Source organism: Bos indicus x Bos taurus, chromosome 21 (assembly GCF_003369695.1).
Source record: "Bos indicus x Bos taurus breed Angus x Brahman F1 hybrid chromosome 21, Bos_hybrid_MaternalHap_v2.0, whole genome shotgun sequence".
Taxonomy (NCBI): domain Eukaryota; kingdom Metazoa; phylum Chordata; class Mammalia; order Artiodactyla; family Bovidae; genus Bos; species Bos indicus x Bos taurus.
Window position 1 is genome coordinate 22,174,832 of NC_040096.1, and position 16,784 is coordinate 22,191,615.

The 16,784-nt window shown below is 44.5% G+C and overlaps 1 protein-coding gene across 1 annotated transcript in view; it reads right to left on the minus strand.

Moving 5' to 3' along the window:
* The window catches only part of IQGAP1 (IQ motif containing GTPase activating protein 1), a 107,073-nt gene that overhangs the window by 18,010 nt on the left and 72,279 nt on the right, over positions 1-16,784 (minus strand). The window contains exons 16-28 of the mRNA XM_027521310.1: positions 13,727-13,817; positions 13,258-13,425; positions 12,410-12,552; positions 9,242-9,412; positions 8,163-8,246; positions 7,986-8,057; positions 7,820-7,889; positions 7,220-7,428; positions 5,992-6,147; positions 5,591-5,754; positions 4,199-4,423; positions 1,520-1,660; positions 1,345-1,429 (exon numbers count right to left, since the gene is read on the minus strand). Of these exons, the coding sequence (XP_027377111.1) occupies positions 1,345-1,429; positions 1,520-1,660; positions 4,199-4,423; positions 5,591-5,754; positions 5,992-6,147; positions 7,220-7,428; positions 7,820-7,889; positions 7,986-8,057; positions 8,163-8,246; positions 9,242-9,412; positions 12,410-12,552; positions 13,258-13,425; positions 13,727-13,817 (1,779 nt within the window). The remainder of the gene's footprint in view (positions 1-1,344; positions 1,430-1,519; positions 1,661-4,198; positions 4,424-5,590; positions 5,755-5,991; positions 6,148-7,219; positions 7,429-7,819; positions 7,890-7,985; positions 8,058-8,162; positions 8,247-9,241; positions 9,413-12,409; positions 12,553-13,257; positions 13,426-13,726; positions 13,818-16,784) is intronic.

Consider the following 16,784-nt stretch of genomic DNA (forward strand, 5'->3'; position numbering starts at 1 on the left):
TGGGAACAAAGGAAAAAGAAATGGGTGTTAAAAGCCACTTCAACAAGTAAGCCACAAATGACTTTGCTAACAAAACCAGAATATGTGGCCTTGTGGGGGGAGGGGGGGGGACACACTCTACACACACACACACACACACCCCTTTTCTCAAGGCCTGAAACTAAAATGACCAAATCCCTCAACTGGATGCAGAAAAAAAAAAGAAAATGAGAACAGAATTGAAAATCACTACAATGAAAGAACAGATTCTGAAGGTAAAAATGGTAGACATGAAGTCTGTTATCGAGCATTTTAGGGCATTCTTTGTCCACATATCACGGCAGCAGATAAAGCCGTGTCAGCCACATGTACTTTTCATTACCATGGAGGTGGGCACTCATTCTAAGAAGCTAAAACAAATCCTTGAACATGACCTAGCGTCATCTGTCCAACCCCCACCATCCTCATGCTGCAGACATCAAAGGCAGACAAGTTAATGTCTCTGAAATCAAAGCCACTCAACACATATCTCTTCTACAGAAGAATTCAAAGACAGTCAAAGCATTTCCCCTGGAGTTGCATTCAGAAAAAAAGAAAATGAATTCACCTGAACAGAAAGTCTAGAATCGAGGCCTCACTGTAGGAAAGCAGAGAGCTAGGAGAGAAGAAAAAAGCGTTCAGATTAAGGAAAAAAAAAAAAGAGGGAGCACAGCTGAGTAAGAAAGAGTCATCAGCAACAGCCTTAGCGCAAACTGTGCTTGCTACCATTCATCTGGCCACCAGCAGAGGGAGCAAGTCTTCAGCAAAAAGACAGGACTCAAAGAAATGCTATCTCAAGACAGAAAAATCCATCTTCTCCACTTGGTTGATAGCCATGTGCCATTCAAACAACATAGGAACTATACAGGAACTAAAAGAGGTATCACTTACTGTTTACAATCACTTTCAAAACCTCAGGCTCAATGGCAAGCTACTAACAAAATCTATGCTAAGGTCCTTATTACTAAAGGTCTAAGGAGGGGAACAGCTACCCACTCCAGTATTCTGGCCTAGAGAATTCCATGGACTGTATAGTTCATGGGGTTGCAAAGAGCTGGACACGACTGAGAGACTTTCACCTTTACTTTTCATTTTCAAGGTCAGGCTTAGTCCTGGAGAAGGAAATGGCAACCCGCTCCAGTATTCTCGCCTGGAGAATCCCATGGACAGAGACCAGCAGGCCAGTCCATGGGTTCTCACAGGGGCAGTCACAACTAAGCGACTAAAACAAACAAAGTGAAGGTCGAAGGCCAGGCTTGGTCTGGGCACTTTTCCCTCCAAGGGCTATTATCGGAAGGGAAAGAACGTGCCAGCTTTTGGTCTTACCTTCAACAGCTCATCCTCACCAGCATCAGGGAACTTCTCGTGTAAGGAGTCCTTCAGCACTTTGGCAATGAAGCGCATCCCGTAGCTGTAGGGTAGACAAAACTTGGTGAGAAGGACTGGGAGCTGGAGGCCACTAGTGCTGGGCTCTAAGGGGGCCACAGCGGGCGACACTCACGGGATTTTGTCCACAGAGCTGATGATGGCTGCCAGGAACTTGTCAGTCACAGCCCGCATGTTCCGGATGGAATTGTCTAGCCGAGTCCTGACTTCCTCATGAGAGAGGGCCTGTTCTGGGGTCACGTCATAGGGCAGTTTGCTGGGAAAGCAAAAATTACCCCCAAGTATGTTAGACCATAACTTCATGGCAAATAGAAGGGGAAAAAGTAGAAGCAGTGACAGATTTTCCTTTCTTGGACAAAGGTCCATCTAGTCAACACTATGGTTCTTCCAGTAGTCATGTACAGATGTGAGAGTTGGACCATAAAGAAGGCTGAGTGCCAAAAAACTGATGCTTTCTAACTGTGGTGTTGAAGACTCTTGAGAGTCCCTTGGACAGCAAGGAGATCCAACCAGTCCATCCTAAAGGAAATCAACCCTGAATATACATTAGAAGGACTAATGCTGCGGCTCCAATACTTCAGCCATCTGATGCAAAGAGCCAACTCATGAAAAGACCCTGATGCTGGGAAAGATTGAGGGGAAGAGAAGAAGGGGGCAACAGAGGATGAGAGTTGGATGGCATCACCGACTCAATGGACACGAGTCTGAGCAAGCTCCGGGAGATAGCAGAGGACAGGTGTGCTGCAGTCCACGGGGTTGCAGAGTCAGACATGACTTAGCAAATGAACAACAGCAGCATGCTAGACCAACAGCCTGAGGCGAGGCTGTGTCTTTCATAAGCAGAATGACCCAGAGAGACCAGGTAACTTTGTTATGCTCACAGAGCTGGTCAACGGTGGGGCCGGAACTGGGGCTCAGGTTTTCAGCTGTGACTTTGGAGCCTAGATCTATGTGCCAGGCACTGCGATAGGCATTTGGGATCAAAGTGCTAGAGACATGATAGCTTCCCGAGTTCCTCACGATTTGTACGTGTGGGAGAGACACACACGTAAGTATCTGTAAACACATCGTGCAACAATAAGAAGCTGACCGGAAGTCTTACAATGCTACAGAGAAGAGGCTTCTACTCAGATTGGAGGAATCGAGAAGACGTCCATAAGGAAGGAACATATGAACTCAGAAAAATGGGAGAAAAAAAAAGTCTTCTAGGAAAGAAGATCAAAAGGAGGTATGAGGAGGAGAGATGAGAACATTAAAATAAATAGAGGCCAGGTCATGGAAGGCCCTGTGTGTATTGCTAAGTCTGGACTTTCCCAGAAGCCAGGGAGAGCCATTTAAGGGACAGGAGATCTGAATTTTGAAGATTACCCCCCGAGAACCTCATGTATGATCTAACCCTGCTGCTGCTACTGCTGCTGCTAAGTCGCTTCAGTCGTGTCCGACTCTGTGCGACCCCATAGACAGCAGCCCACCAGGCTCCCCTGTCCCTGGGATTCTCCAGGCAAGAACACTGGAGTAGGTTGCCATTTCCTTCTCCAATGCATGAGAGTGAAAAATGAAAGTGAAGTCGCTCAGTTGTGTCCGATTCTTAGCAACCCCATGGACTGTAGCCCACCAGGCTCCTCCATCCATGGGATTCTCCAGGCAAGAGTACTGGAGTGGGGTGCCATTGCCTTCTCCGATGATCTAACCCTACTCTACACCAAATGAGAGACCCACTGCAGATCACGCTGCTCACATCTCTAGCCCTCACCCAAGCTAGATAAAATCAGAAACATTTTGGCTCTCTGAGCTGTATTCCCCAGCATTTCCCATATTCTGGTGACAAATTCCTGCTCTGGATGTATTAACGTAGGTGTTAAACTATGGCCCAGGCACAGAAGTCTCCTGGATTATGGTAATTTAGTTGGCCTAACTTGCAGTGTTCCAGGGCAGCTCATCATTTGCCCACAGCATCTCCTGTTCCCTCTCACAGAACATAGATATCTCACTCAGATCCAGGTGTCTCTTCCCACCTAACCCCATTTCTGCGATGCCTGTGTCCTTCCAGTCCTAGGCTCTCTGAGCTCCTTTCATCTGCCAACATTTGCACAGGAAGACTCTGCACTCGGCAGGGCCCATCACATCCTCCAGCCTCTGCCACGTGACGCTCACCCACTCAGAGAGGCTCTCATCAACCACTCTAAGTTAGCTCCCACGTGTATGCTTCATCACAGCTCCCTACAAAACTACAAAACTTCACAAAACTCCTCTCAGCTTGCAACTTCATTTCTATGTACCTGTCTCATCTCTCCAAACTATGAACAGAGGGCAGGGAGTGTGTTGGTTTCAGTCATTATTGTATGTCTCATCTGTTATTGTATTTTTTTGTTTGTTTGTTTAATGTAGACCATTTTTTTAAGTCTTCATTGAATTTGTTTCAATATTGCTTCTGTTTTATGTTTTGTTCTGGCTGAGAGGCATGTGGGATCTCAGCTCCCCAACAAGAGATTACCCACACTCCACCCCACTTAGAAAGTGAAGTCTTAACCACTGAACCGCCACGGAAGTCCCCAATATCGTATTGCTATATGTGCATTTAACCCACTGTCTGGCACTTAGGAAGTACTCTATAAATATTTGCTAAATAAGTGAAGAAATTACCAACTTACCAACTCAACTACTTAAAGAAGAGGTTTCTATGGAAAAACTATTTGAACAATTACTAACTTTCAAATCAAAAAAATATTAACTGCTTAAAAAGAGAGAGAAAATACTAAGAGCATGAAAGAAACAGGGGCTGTGATGATCATACCTCGCCTCTCCTGTCTGGGACTCCATCTGGTTAACCCAAGACTTGTAAATATCCACGGGGTCAGTTTTGATGTTGAGGGTCTTGTCATCCATGATCTCCTTCACCACTGGAGCCAAGATCTGTCTGAGCGCGTTCTGGCCCCGGGCGCCACGGTTGAAACTCACAACCATCTTAATAACTGTTGGATTTCCTGTCACAATCTCTTGAATCTGATCTACTTTCGACCTGTAAAACACAAGAAACAAGTTCAATTCAAACTAATCACGAATCTACCAACTTTCAGATCCTTCCTACTTAAAGACTCCATCTCCTTAAAAACAGAAGTAGCTGGAAAGAGGTGGGTACATGCTTTCTCTAGAAACTTTCCCGATTCTCATCTGAATACAGAACCTGCCTGCTGCTGCAAACTCTTATCATGGGAACATGATCGGGTCTCTTATTAGCTAAAGATGGGAAAGTTTTCTGTTTGGATCAGTTTTTTAACAATTCTATCTTAATACAGAATGTTTCTAAAATTACTGGCAAATAAAATGTCTTATTCTATCATCTCCCCAGAAACAGCAACACTTTATATTAGTGTTTATATCAGTTCATTAGCATATTAGTTTTATCTTGTGTATACATGATTAGTTTATATTGGGTGTAGTACACATAGCATGAAAAAGTGAAAGTGAAACTGTTAATGGCTCAGTCATGTCTAACTCTTGTGATCCCACGGTCTGTAGCCCAACAGGCTTCTCTGTCCATGGGATTTTCCAGGTAAGAATACTGGAGTGGGTTGCCATTCCTTTCTCCAGAGGATCTTCACGACCCAGGGATCAAACCCAGGTCTCCCACATTGCAGGCAGAATCTTTACCATCTGAGCCCCCAGGGAAGACCAATTAATTACATGTATACCACATATATACACATATATGTGGTATACATGTAATTAATCAGTACTTTTAGTATAATTAGCTTGCATTAGTGTATAACATATATTGCTGTTGTGGTTTAATCCCTAAGTCGTGTCCGAATCTTTGCAACCCTATCGATTGCAGCCCATCAGGCTCCTCCGTCCATGGGATTTCCCAGGCAAGAATACTGGAGCGGACTGCCATTTCCTTCTGCAGTTCTATCCTTGGATCAGAAAGACCCAAGGATAGAACCCACATCTCCTGCGTTGGGAGGTGGTTCTTTATAGCTGAGCCACCAGGGAAGTTCTATACTATATATTATTATGTTATATAAAAAACAGATGCTTCTTTAAAGTATTTCACACATATCACAGTGTGGAGAAAAGGCACAGACAGGCCTCAATCTCTAACTGGTAGCATCTGGCCTGAATCTCTAACTGGTAGCATCTGTGATGGAGTGGAGGGGTTCCCAGCCCTGCAGAAATCTGTCCCTACTTGATCTCCTCCTGCAGGGCTGTCTTGAAGAGCCGCAGGAGCAGGTACTCCTCACGCTGATTGGAGGCATAGTTGTAGAGAGTGAAGATCACAGAGTCCATGAACTTGGTGGACTTGTTCTGGGGCATCTGAAAGATTAGCTTCGCCAGGTAGGTGGGGTTGGTCTGAAACATAAACCAAGGGATAAGTGATTTCCATGTAACGTGAAGGCTGGCACAAATATTCAAGACTTTTCAGCTTGAAGGATCAGGATGTCCCTGAATAATAAAAGAAAAATAAGACAAGCCCTTTGCTCACCCCTCAGTGGAAATCAGAAAGACTTCCACAGAGATCCATGCATAAGGTTTTCTTGAGAAAAAAGTTAACTAAATTTTACAGTACTGATTCCAGGAGCCACTCACCTGCAGTAAATAAAATAAGTGTTGATACGCTTCCAATTTCTCTCTCTTCTCCTTGCTCAAAGCCTTCAGACCTCCCTTCTGTTTATTTAGCATCATCATATCAGACAACTGTTCCTTATTTTTTTTGGTAAGTTTTTTACTGTGGGAAACCACATCCTGTAAACAAACAAATATATACATAAATCAAAACGCTTTCAAAGATGCAACTCTGGGCATTACGGACAGGTTTTTAGCACCTAAAAACTTTCATGAAGGTCTACTGCACTGGCAGATCCCATTACATATCTTAGAATCACTTCCATCTGCTGTTGCTGTTTTAGTCACTCAGTCGTGTTTGACTCTTTGTGACCCCATGGACTGCAGCCCACCAGGCTCCTCTGTCCATGGGATTCTCCAGGCAAGAATACTGGACTGGGTTGACACGCCCTCCTCCAGGGGATCTTCCCAACCCAGGAATCGAACTCCCATCTCCTGCTTGGCAGGCTGATTCTTTACCACTAAGACACCTGGTAAGCCCTTGGAATCACTACATTGAATCCTATTTTCAGTATCAATCAAATCTATTCCTACTCAAATCTACTTATAAAGAACCTAATCCTAAAAATGTCCATTGATTCAGGAAACCAGCTTCTAGGAGTCTACCTTACAAAGTCTTATATACAATAAAAGCTACAAACACTGAAACATTAACTGCAGTATTATTCTGTAATAAAAAAGTTGAAAATGCCAAACAGTCTGGAAAAAGATGTGACTCAGACTACTTCCTGATCAACTATTACACTGCCATTAAAAATATTTGTGATGATATCATATAAAATGTATCTTATCCTCTATATTAAATAAAAATGTAGGATACAAAATGATTGTTAGAGCAGTAGAATTATGGGATGATTTTTATCTATGCTTTTCTATTTTTAAAAAATACTTATTTGGCTGCCCAGGTCTTAGCTGTGGCAAGCAGACTTGTAGTTGTGCCATGTGGGATCTACTTCCCTGACCCGGGATGGAATCCCGGCCCACTGCACTGCAAGCACAGTCTTAGCCACTGGATGGATAAGACTTCTCTGTGTAAAGCTATATGATCAAATAATTTCATTTCTTATATAACATAAAAGAAAACGTACAGCATTCACTGAGAAGAAAGCCAGCCCTGTAAGGCATAAAGGGGGGGAGGCAGACGTGTCAAGCAGGACAGTGCTCCAAGGCCCTGGCTGGCACTGGACCATACCTGCAGTGTAATTTTATTTTTCACCAGCAGTCCGATTTTGATATCCATGAGATTGAGGTCATTCTCCAGCTGCTGGTTAGAACGGATAAGGGTAATAACCTCTTCCCGCATCTTCATAAGATCGAGCTCCTCCTGAAAATCCTGGTCGCTTTGGTCGAGCAGGTGGACGAATTTCCGGACCACAATCATAGGCGGATCCTCGGCGTTGACTGACAGAGAGAAAGCATGTGTCAGATGAGGAATGGCATTCAGAAGAAGTTCTGTGTCTTGGAAAGCATCAGCATTGTCTTATATTTTAAAAAGAAAACAAAAGCAGCTCTATTCACACGTAAGACATTCGTTTATTTTTGAGATGTGCAGAGACAACCACCAAGTGCAATCTTCCTGGTCATGCTATTGCTGTGTTGTTATGTGGAAGGCAGATACAGCAAGCAGCAAGACACCAAGCCCTGGGTTAGCAAAGGAGCTTCAGTCACAAGCAGCACCCTGCCCCCCAAGCCTTGCCTGCAGGACAAGAAAAGAGATCCGTGGAGAATACCCAGAACCCGATGGCTCTCAGCCACTGCCTCAACTCTTCTCTGCTGAGCCACAGTTACTCACTGAGAGTCTTGTAGTCATCACGAGCTTTGTTTGCCCGGATAAAAGCCTGGATTTTGATAATGTCATTTATCTAAGGGACACAAAAGAAGATATTTCTCAATTCATCTGTCCACTGCAAACACAGCAAAATCGATTCTATGGGTGCTTCTCTCCCAGGGGTACTCACATGATCTCGGAAATACTGCAGGCGTTCTCTATAGCGCTTTCTAGCTTGGTGCATCCTTGCCAGAGACTGGATCTGTGGAGAAGGAGAGGGGGTCCCAGAAATGAGAAGAGCCCTTCATCTCCACACATGTCACGCTCGCGTGCCATGCTGACGAGAAACCCCGCCCGGGATACGTACCTTTATAACTTCATCTTTGTGGGAGCGCAGGTAAGCCAAGCGGTCTTGGTATGCCTTCTTCTGCTTGTATCCTCTCCACTGAGACTGAAATCCAAATGTTACAGAATATGCATCATTTCCCAAGGGTCATAGGAAGTTAAAAAAATCTCCCCCAAGACCAATTCGTGATACAGCTTTAAAAAGGACCACGCCCACCTGTGATAGGGGAAGGAGAGACTGGGCTGCACCTCCATCAGGAGAGCACCTGGCCAACTTCCACCTGTTGGAGGTGAGCACAGCGCTGGGCACTTTTCAAAGGGCATCCACACAGATGCTGACACTGGCTCCTCACAACCAATTGGTGAGGAAGGTAAGATAAACATTAGCATCTGCATTTACAGAGGAGGACACAAACTCAGAGAAGAGGCTCGCCACCACCTGACAGTGCTGGAGTCGTAACTCCTAACCCAGAATTCTTTCCGAGCTTCCCTATCACTGAAGCAAAATCAGAGTTGCTTCTCTCCATATTCAAATCTCACGTAAAGGAATAGTCTTAGGAGACGGTGAGGTGCCGAGAAGAACTGCCACTGAGCTGGACAAATGCCACTGAATACCATTAAGCACACGCTGATTATGTGGCAGTAGAGAAAGGGATGGTCAGAAGCCAAAATCCCACTCAGACAGTCGATCATAGACACTGACTGTTCATCACACCCAGACACTCGACTGTAGGCTCTGACTGTGCATCACACCCAGACACTTGACTGTAGATTCTGACTGTCCATCACACCCAGACACTTGACTATAGGCTCTGACTATTCATCACACCCAGACACTTGACTGTAGGTGCTGACTATTCATCACACTCAGACACTCGACTGTAGGTGCTGGCTGTTCATTACACCCAGACACTCGACTACAGGTGATGACTGTTCATCACACTCAGACACTAGACTGTAGGTACTGTTCCCACTCAGACACTCAACTGCAGGTGCTGACTGTTCATCATACACTCAGACACTCGACTGTAGGTGCTGACTGTTCATCAGTCTTCCTCTGGAAGCCCCCTTGCTGTCTGCACATAGAAGGCTCTGAAATACCTGAATGCAGGTGATGGCCGGGATCTGTTTCTTCAGGAAATTCATCCTGGATCGGAACTCCTGTCGGACTAAGTACCCCCGGCAGCAAGCCTGAAGCTTGGTGATCAAGCCTTCGTTGGCCAGCCAAAGCTGTTCCCGGTTATACGCAGCCGTTACCCCAGAGATGGAACTCTGAAAACACATCAGTCATGTGAGAAGACATACACATACAGAGTTTTAACATGGTGTCATCTGCAGTGCACACACTAACGCTCACAGCTTGCCAAGGCTATAGTTGCAGTGCACAGGCTTAGTGACCTCATGGCATGTGGGATCTTCCTGGACCAGGGATCAAAACCATGCCTCCTGCATTGGCAAGTGGGTTCTTTACCACTGAGCCACCAGGGAAGTCCCTATGCTAGACCTTTAGCCAAGAAACAGGAATGAAGACTTCAGGTCTATTTTTCAAGGCCAAGTTGCCCTCACATCCCCTGGTAAAGAGTAAAAAATGTGACCTTCTTTGACCTCATATCATTTCCTTTACTCACTCACCTACCTAATGCTGACCATCCCAGGAAATGTGCTTGCTGATCTGGGGTCATACTGACAAGAAGACAGAGAGACAGGTGCCACCAAGGCCTGGAGCACCTGGAACGCCACAGAGGAGGGCCCTGTGGGGGAGTGGACAGACTACAGACGGTCTGGAGAAGCAGCCTAGTATGTTTGGACTGTTACTACCAGCTCCGGAGAACCAGCAAACCTTCAAAGAGGAATAAAACCATCAGATGTGTTTTTAGAAAAGCAGCATGGTTAGTTGAGTAGCTGATAGATTAGCGTGAGCGGGTGAATTAGAATCCTGGTGGCATATGATCCAAGTGACAGCAGCCCTGGATCACGCTGGGTGAGGGCAGGAGTGCTGAGAATGGTTACTGAGAACACCTGCAAACCCACCTGATAGCCATAGTCCCTTCTTATCTTTGATGTCAGAGCTATTTCCCCCGCCTCCGGGCCACAATGTGTACAGTTAAAAGACTACATGAGGACCTCCCTGGTAGTCCCATGGTTAGGATTCTGTGCTTCCACTGCAGGGGGATGGGTTTGGTCCCTGGTCAGGGAATTAAGATCCCACATGACATGCAGTGCAGCCAAAAAAAAAAAAAACCCAAATAAACAGAAACAAAAAGACTGTATGACCTAGGGACAGTCCATGGGATGCAAGCAGAGCAGCTTGGTAAGATCTTTGGGAAGGAAAGCTCTTTAAGAGAGACAGACAGCTGGCAACAGGCCTGTCTGCTCTCCTCCCCGTCTTCCTACTGCCTGCCTGCCTTCCTTCTGGAGGACAAGGTGACCTTGAGAATGGCAGAGCAGGAAGACAGAGGACCTTGGGACAGACCTGACTGTGGAGCCACCACACCTTCCCTGGATGCTCAACTCCAGAATTACTTTATGTGAGGGAAAAAAAAATACACCCTTATGTACTATTCCAGCCCTGATGTTCCTGTCAAACTGTGCTGAGGTGTCTGCTGGACTTCTAGACTGCAGACGCAAAGGCACACCTGGTGGTGAGGAGGTGGCAGGCAGCGAGTCTGAAGGACCAAGACTGAGCTTTGCAAGCACACAGGCAAAAGTTGGGGCTACCGGCTTGAATGAGATGACTGAGGAAGACTATAGAGGAAAAGAAGGGGGCTGATGGAACCCAAATATAACACAAGTGGAGTCAGAGGAAACGAAAGGAGAGGGAGGTTAAGAAGGGACACTCGGAAGTAGAACCAGAAGAGAAGAGCACTGGAGAAGCCGAAAGAGTCGAGGGTTTAAAGAAGTGAACACACTGAGAGGCCACCTATGATGAGAGCACAGCTCCTCGCTGAACTTGGCAATTAAAAGGCCACTGATGCATTCTAAAGCAGGAGGTTTACTAAAGTAAGAGCTGGATAGCCATGAGCTAAGACGTGAATGGTAATGGAAAATGAATTCATGAAGGACGGACAAACTTAAAGGCATTTAGTAAGAACAGAGTATGAACCTACAGGCAAGACTGAATCAGGAGAGCTCTAGAGGATTAAAATTTTTGTCTTTTTTTTTTTTTTCAAAGACAAGGGAGACATGATTATGTCTGTAGGTGGTATTTAAAACTATATCCTTGAACCAGCAGCACCAGTATCACCTGGGAGCTGGTCAGAAATGTAGAATTTCAGGCCTCATGTCAGACCCACAGAGTCAGTCTTCACGTCACTAGGATCCCCAGGTGATTCACACACACATGTGAAGTTCTGGAGAGCACTGATCTATGTTACACACAAGAGGTGACTCTTGAGATGGGTGTGCCTGGACAGCCAGAATTTTGACAGATGTAGATGGCAGGGGAGGGACATCTCACAGCAGGGACTTTGTTTTGTTTATGATTATACCTCTAATGCGCAGAAGAATATCTGGTACATGTAGGAAGATAGGAGGTGTTCAGAAAGTGTCAAATGAATGAAGAAATTCTAAAAAGAATGAACAGCATCAGCAAAGACATAGGGAATGGTAAAGATGTGCTTTGAAAGCTGCGATAAAAAAATGCTAACTTTATGTGAAAGTGCAGGCTATATTCTAATAAGTAAAGTTTGGAGTTTGTAGGACAGTCAGAAAAGAGATTAAATATGTAAATTGGGAAAGATTAAGAGTAGTTGTATTTAATGAGGTGTCAGAACAACTTTTCATTTTTCTTTTTTGCTGGACTATCCAAGTTTTCTTAAAAAACAAAAAAAAAGCACACAATTTATCTGTATAATCCAGATATTCTACTAATTTAGATCTGAAGGACTTGTACTAGAAAAAAATTATTCCAAATTAGTTATATAGCCTTAATTTTATTTTTTAAAATTTATTATTTATTTTTAAACCCTTTTTATTTTATATTGGACTATAGCCAATTAACAATGTTGTGACAGTTTCAGGTGAACGGCAAAGTGACTCAGCCATACATACACATGCATCCATTCTCCCCAAACTCCCCTCCCATCCAGGCTGCCACATCACATTGAGCAGAGTTCCCTGTGCTGTACAGCAGGATCTTTCCTGTACCCTTACTTTTAGTCTAGGGCTTCTGACCACACACCCTTGTTCTTCCTAAGTAGTATAACCTCTAACCTCTAAACTACAGGTACTGTCTCTCAGCTTCTTCTTTTGTGAAGGAATGTGACCTACCTGGATCTCCTCCCGAGAAAGTTGCATGGAATTCTGCACAAAGTCTGAGGGCTCGTCCCATCCTCCCTCCTGGGTCTCCAGATTGTGGTAATAATGATATCCACCTTTCACCCAGTGCTTCACCCACTTGCTGTTGTTATCTCCTGACATGAAATAAAGGAAAGATCAGAGCAACTCAGAGCCACACTCCCCACAGCCACATGTCTAATCCTATAGGATCACTCTGATCAGGCTGAACAACCTAAATGGAGACCGTTCCCAAAACCTGCCCCTCGGATCTGTGAGGGTAAACAGGGGTCCTAAGTGCCTCTTAAATTATGGCTCTGTAACGTCTCATTTAGCTCATTCATGTCCACACTATAAAAAGAAAACCCCTATGAAGTCCATGTGGGCAAACTGACCTCGTCTACCTCTGTTCCTTTCAAAGCCTACACTGGAGTAAGACCATGTGTGTCAGAAAATTATTCTCATAAAAGACTTGCAACCATTCAGTCTCTCTAGTTGATTTTCAAAAAAAAAAAGGGAGGGAGGCATAAAATGGGATAAAATATATTATCTTTATTCCCCCCTTTCTGCAGATGAACTACTTTTAAGTATCTTATAAGCTTAGGTAATCAGAACTATATCCTATGAAAGAAACATTTTCAGAAAATTGACCTTGTTAACATTAGCCATACTCAAGGGGAAAAAAGAGTTACTTTTAAACACGAGAATATTATCTCCTTGTGCAGTAAGCCCCATACTGTATACAGTGCCTTTCCCTATAGCTTGGCCCTTTCCTCTTCCTCTGTTCCATGACATTTCTAAGCTCTTACTTACTGACACAGACTGATTTACCCATAACTCACCTGCTGCCAGTTTTTTCTTCTTGGCTTCAGCAAGGTCACTCTGGTAAGTTTCACCACATTCGGGGATGACGCCATACAAGCCGACGTCCGGGGAACGAAGGGCGCTGAGTGTTTTGCCAACATCGCCTTTCTCCACTGCTTCATTGATGGCAAAGATTCCTAAGGCAACTACCCCAGGAGAGAACTGTTACTGAAATAGTTTAGAAAGCATCTAGATTTGCGTACTAGCATACTGTTCCCCCTACAACTATCTTTTTTTTTTTTAATTTTGGCCATACCACCGGGCCAGTGGGATAGTTCCCCGTTCAGGGATAGAGCCTGGGCCTCCGCGGTGAAAGCGCCAAATCCTAACCACTAGGCAATCAGAGAATCCCCAGCCCTTTATCTTGGTCAAGCTGAGTACTGAGCTATGGAACACCTTGCCACTCCCCACTTAATCAGAACAGAAATAAAACAAACCGATACATACACCTCTGTGCTTCTTGGGTGTCTTTGTTGGACTGCCAGATTCCACCTTGAATTTCATCCAACCATAACACAGCTGACTCATCCTGGGTTTCCTATAAACCATTAAGAGCAAAACAGTATTAGAGGCATGAAATCAGGGTACATGCCATGATGGTGGCTTCTGACACTTAATGAGAAACGGAGGAAGAGGTTTCAAATATACAAGACATGTGGAATAATCAACTGGAAGAAGCCAGCATCAAAAACTGGTAAAAGGGTTACACGAGAAATACCTCAAATGTAAGCGATGGACATAGGAAGAGAAATTCCAGTCATTCAGGAGGATGAGAGCAGCTAGAAGGGGCAAAAGGTCCAAACTGGGAAGAGACCCAGGGACTTAAACACTGACAAGGACCACGGCATGCATATGAATACGCAGTACATTTTTTAAAAAACCCTTCTTTGCCAGCAATATTCAGAGGGAGTAAATATTCTCTACGTATTTTTCGGGCTTCCCTGGTGGCTCAGTGGTAAAGAATCCTCCTGCCGATTCAGGAAACACAGGTTCGATCCCTGATCCAAGAATATCCCCTGGAGAAGGAAATGGCACCCCACTCCAGTATTCTTGCCTAGGAAATCCCATGGACAGAGGAGCCTGGTGGGCTACAGTCCATGTGGTTGCAAAGAGTCAGACATGACTTACCAACTAAACAACAACAATACATTCTCTACGACCACTATTTTTAAGACTATCAAGACTATTGCAAAGATAGGAGTCACTATGGGGAATTTAAGCTTATCATCAGCTTAGATTCTAAAACTTGGAAGTTAAATCAGTTGTTGCAAACTTAGAGACACATCTTCACACAGAAACATAATAAATGGTGATTAGTTTACTCATCGTGGCCAACAAGAGTTTCTCCAGCCCACAGTGTAGTTTGAGTTGAATACTAGGGACAAGGGTGAGACAGAAATGGAGTCTTTTTCTCCTTTTAGGCAAGGCACCTCGGGTTTCAAAGTGACCAGGCTGGGAGAGTTGTGTTTGAGACAACCTTGGCAGACCTACCAAGAGTAACTACTCCTGAGGCTTGAGCTAATAGCAGCTGGGATAAATAGTAGCTCAAAAAATCCTTTTAGACTGCTTGATATAAATATAGTTTGCCAAAGCACCAAGGAGACGGTTGGGGTCAGTTACTTTAACTGTGTTGTCAGATGAAGCAAGGTCTTGGCTTTGGGAAAAAATGGGAAGTTTCACTGTCTTCAGCACACCCAGTAGTTGAAGAAACTACAAAATCTTAGAGGAGGCTTGGCTTTCCTCCTGTGTTATTGGGGAGAGACACAATATTTCACTCAGCCAAGCCAAGAAGTCACAAATCCCCACAAAGTGCCTTGGTGACAGGGTGAGGCCAAAGGAAGCCACCTGAAATCCAAAGTAAAGATTTCGCTCAAATGCAAAGTTTTAGAAAGAAAGACCACTTTAAATTATGTTAAGTGCTGGGCTTACAATCATAGGCACTGTCCCAATGTAAGAAGCTCACAGTCTCAGTAAAGGAAAAAAGGACTCCAATAAACAGAACACAAGAGCAAGTTGCCTAACAGCTGCAGAACTCAGCCGTTCTCTACCACTGGTCAGTTTCTGTTACTCAAAATAGAAAATGGCCATACACAACTCTCAAGAGTCCTGTGAATAAATACTGGCAATGCTAAGTAATAGTTTCAATATGAGATAATATACTGAGTCAGTGACAACTTATACTGACAAGTCATGAGCTAGACTGCTGAAGGTACAGTCTCTGAGAGAAGTGGCGTAAACATCCTTGCACCCTAAAAATGGGTGCTTCCACAGAATCAGGTCATTTAGAGGTTCACTTATAGGCTAATCATACATGAGCTATCTCTGCACAGAATCTCCTGTAAGCAAAGCTGGGAGGTTTGGCTCAGCCTTCCTTGCATCTGGAGAAAGGTGCAGCTTATCAAGAATTCTGACCATCCAGGGGATTTCCCTGCTGGTCTAGGGGCTAAGATTGCATGCTCCCAATGCAGGGGGCCTAGGTTCAATCAGCTCCTGGTCAGGGAACTACACCTCACATGCTGCAACTAAGATCAAAGACGAAGATCGAAGGTCCCCTGTGCCGCAGCAAAGACCTGGTGCAGCTGAATAAATAAATAAGTATTAAGAAAAAGAAATTCTGACCATCCAGAGTTCTGTCATCTTTGTCCCATGCAGACTAAAGCAGGAGGAATAAAACAAGCATTTTCATACATACACACATTTCATACATTCCTAAGAAACAAGTGACAGAGCTGTGGTGTGAAAGGAAAAAAAAAAGACTGGATCCGTGTCTCAGGTGGGTCGGGGGAAATGAGATTGAAACATCCTTCCTCTGACTGAAGGAGGCAAGACAGATGACATACATCATCATCCCAGTGTAAGGCAAGAAGAGGACCTCACTGCTCCAATTAGATCAAATCAGATGACAAAACTCAACATCCTTCTGTGAGAGTTTGCCCTAAGGATTAACTCAAACCACTCTAGAGAGTTAAAAACCTGATGAGATATTGTGGAGGATATTAAGATGAAACAGATTTAATGTGAAAATGCCATATAAAATATACCGAAATAACATCCCCTGACATCTCTGACTACACTGTGAAGCACACTGCATTTTAGAAGAGGTAAAGAGCCAGGGATCAGAAATAAGAATCCAAGGAGTGGGTGGTGATTGGAGGTAAAAGAGGTGGAGAAGCCACAAGATACAGGGAAAGGAAAGGGAAGACAGACAAAAGAAAGAACAGTTACCATACGTATGTATATATATGGAAAGCACAGACATTTGCAAAGGGTACTGTGAAAGTCTCTTTCCACGGAATTCTCCAGGCAAAAATACTGGAGAGGGTAGAGTCCCTTCTCCAGGGGATCTTTCCAACTCAGGGATTGAACCCAGGTCTCCCACATTGCAGGTGAATTCTTTACTGTCTGAGCCTCCAGGGAAGCCCAAGATTACTGGAGTGGGTAGCCTATCCCTTCTCCAGCAGATCTTCCTGATCCGGATTCTTCACCAGATGAGCTACCAGGGAAG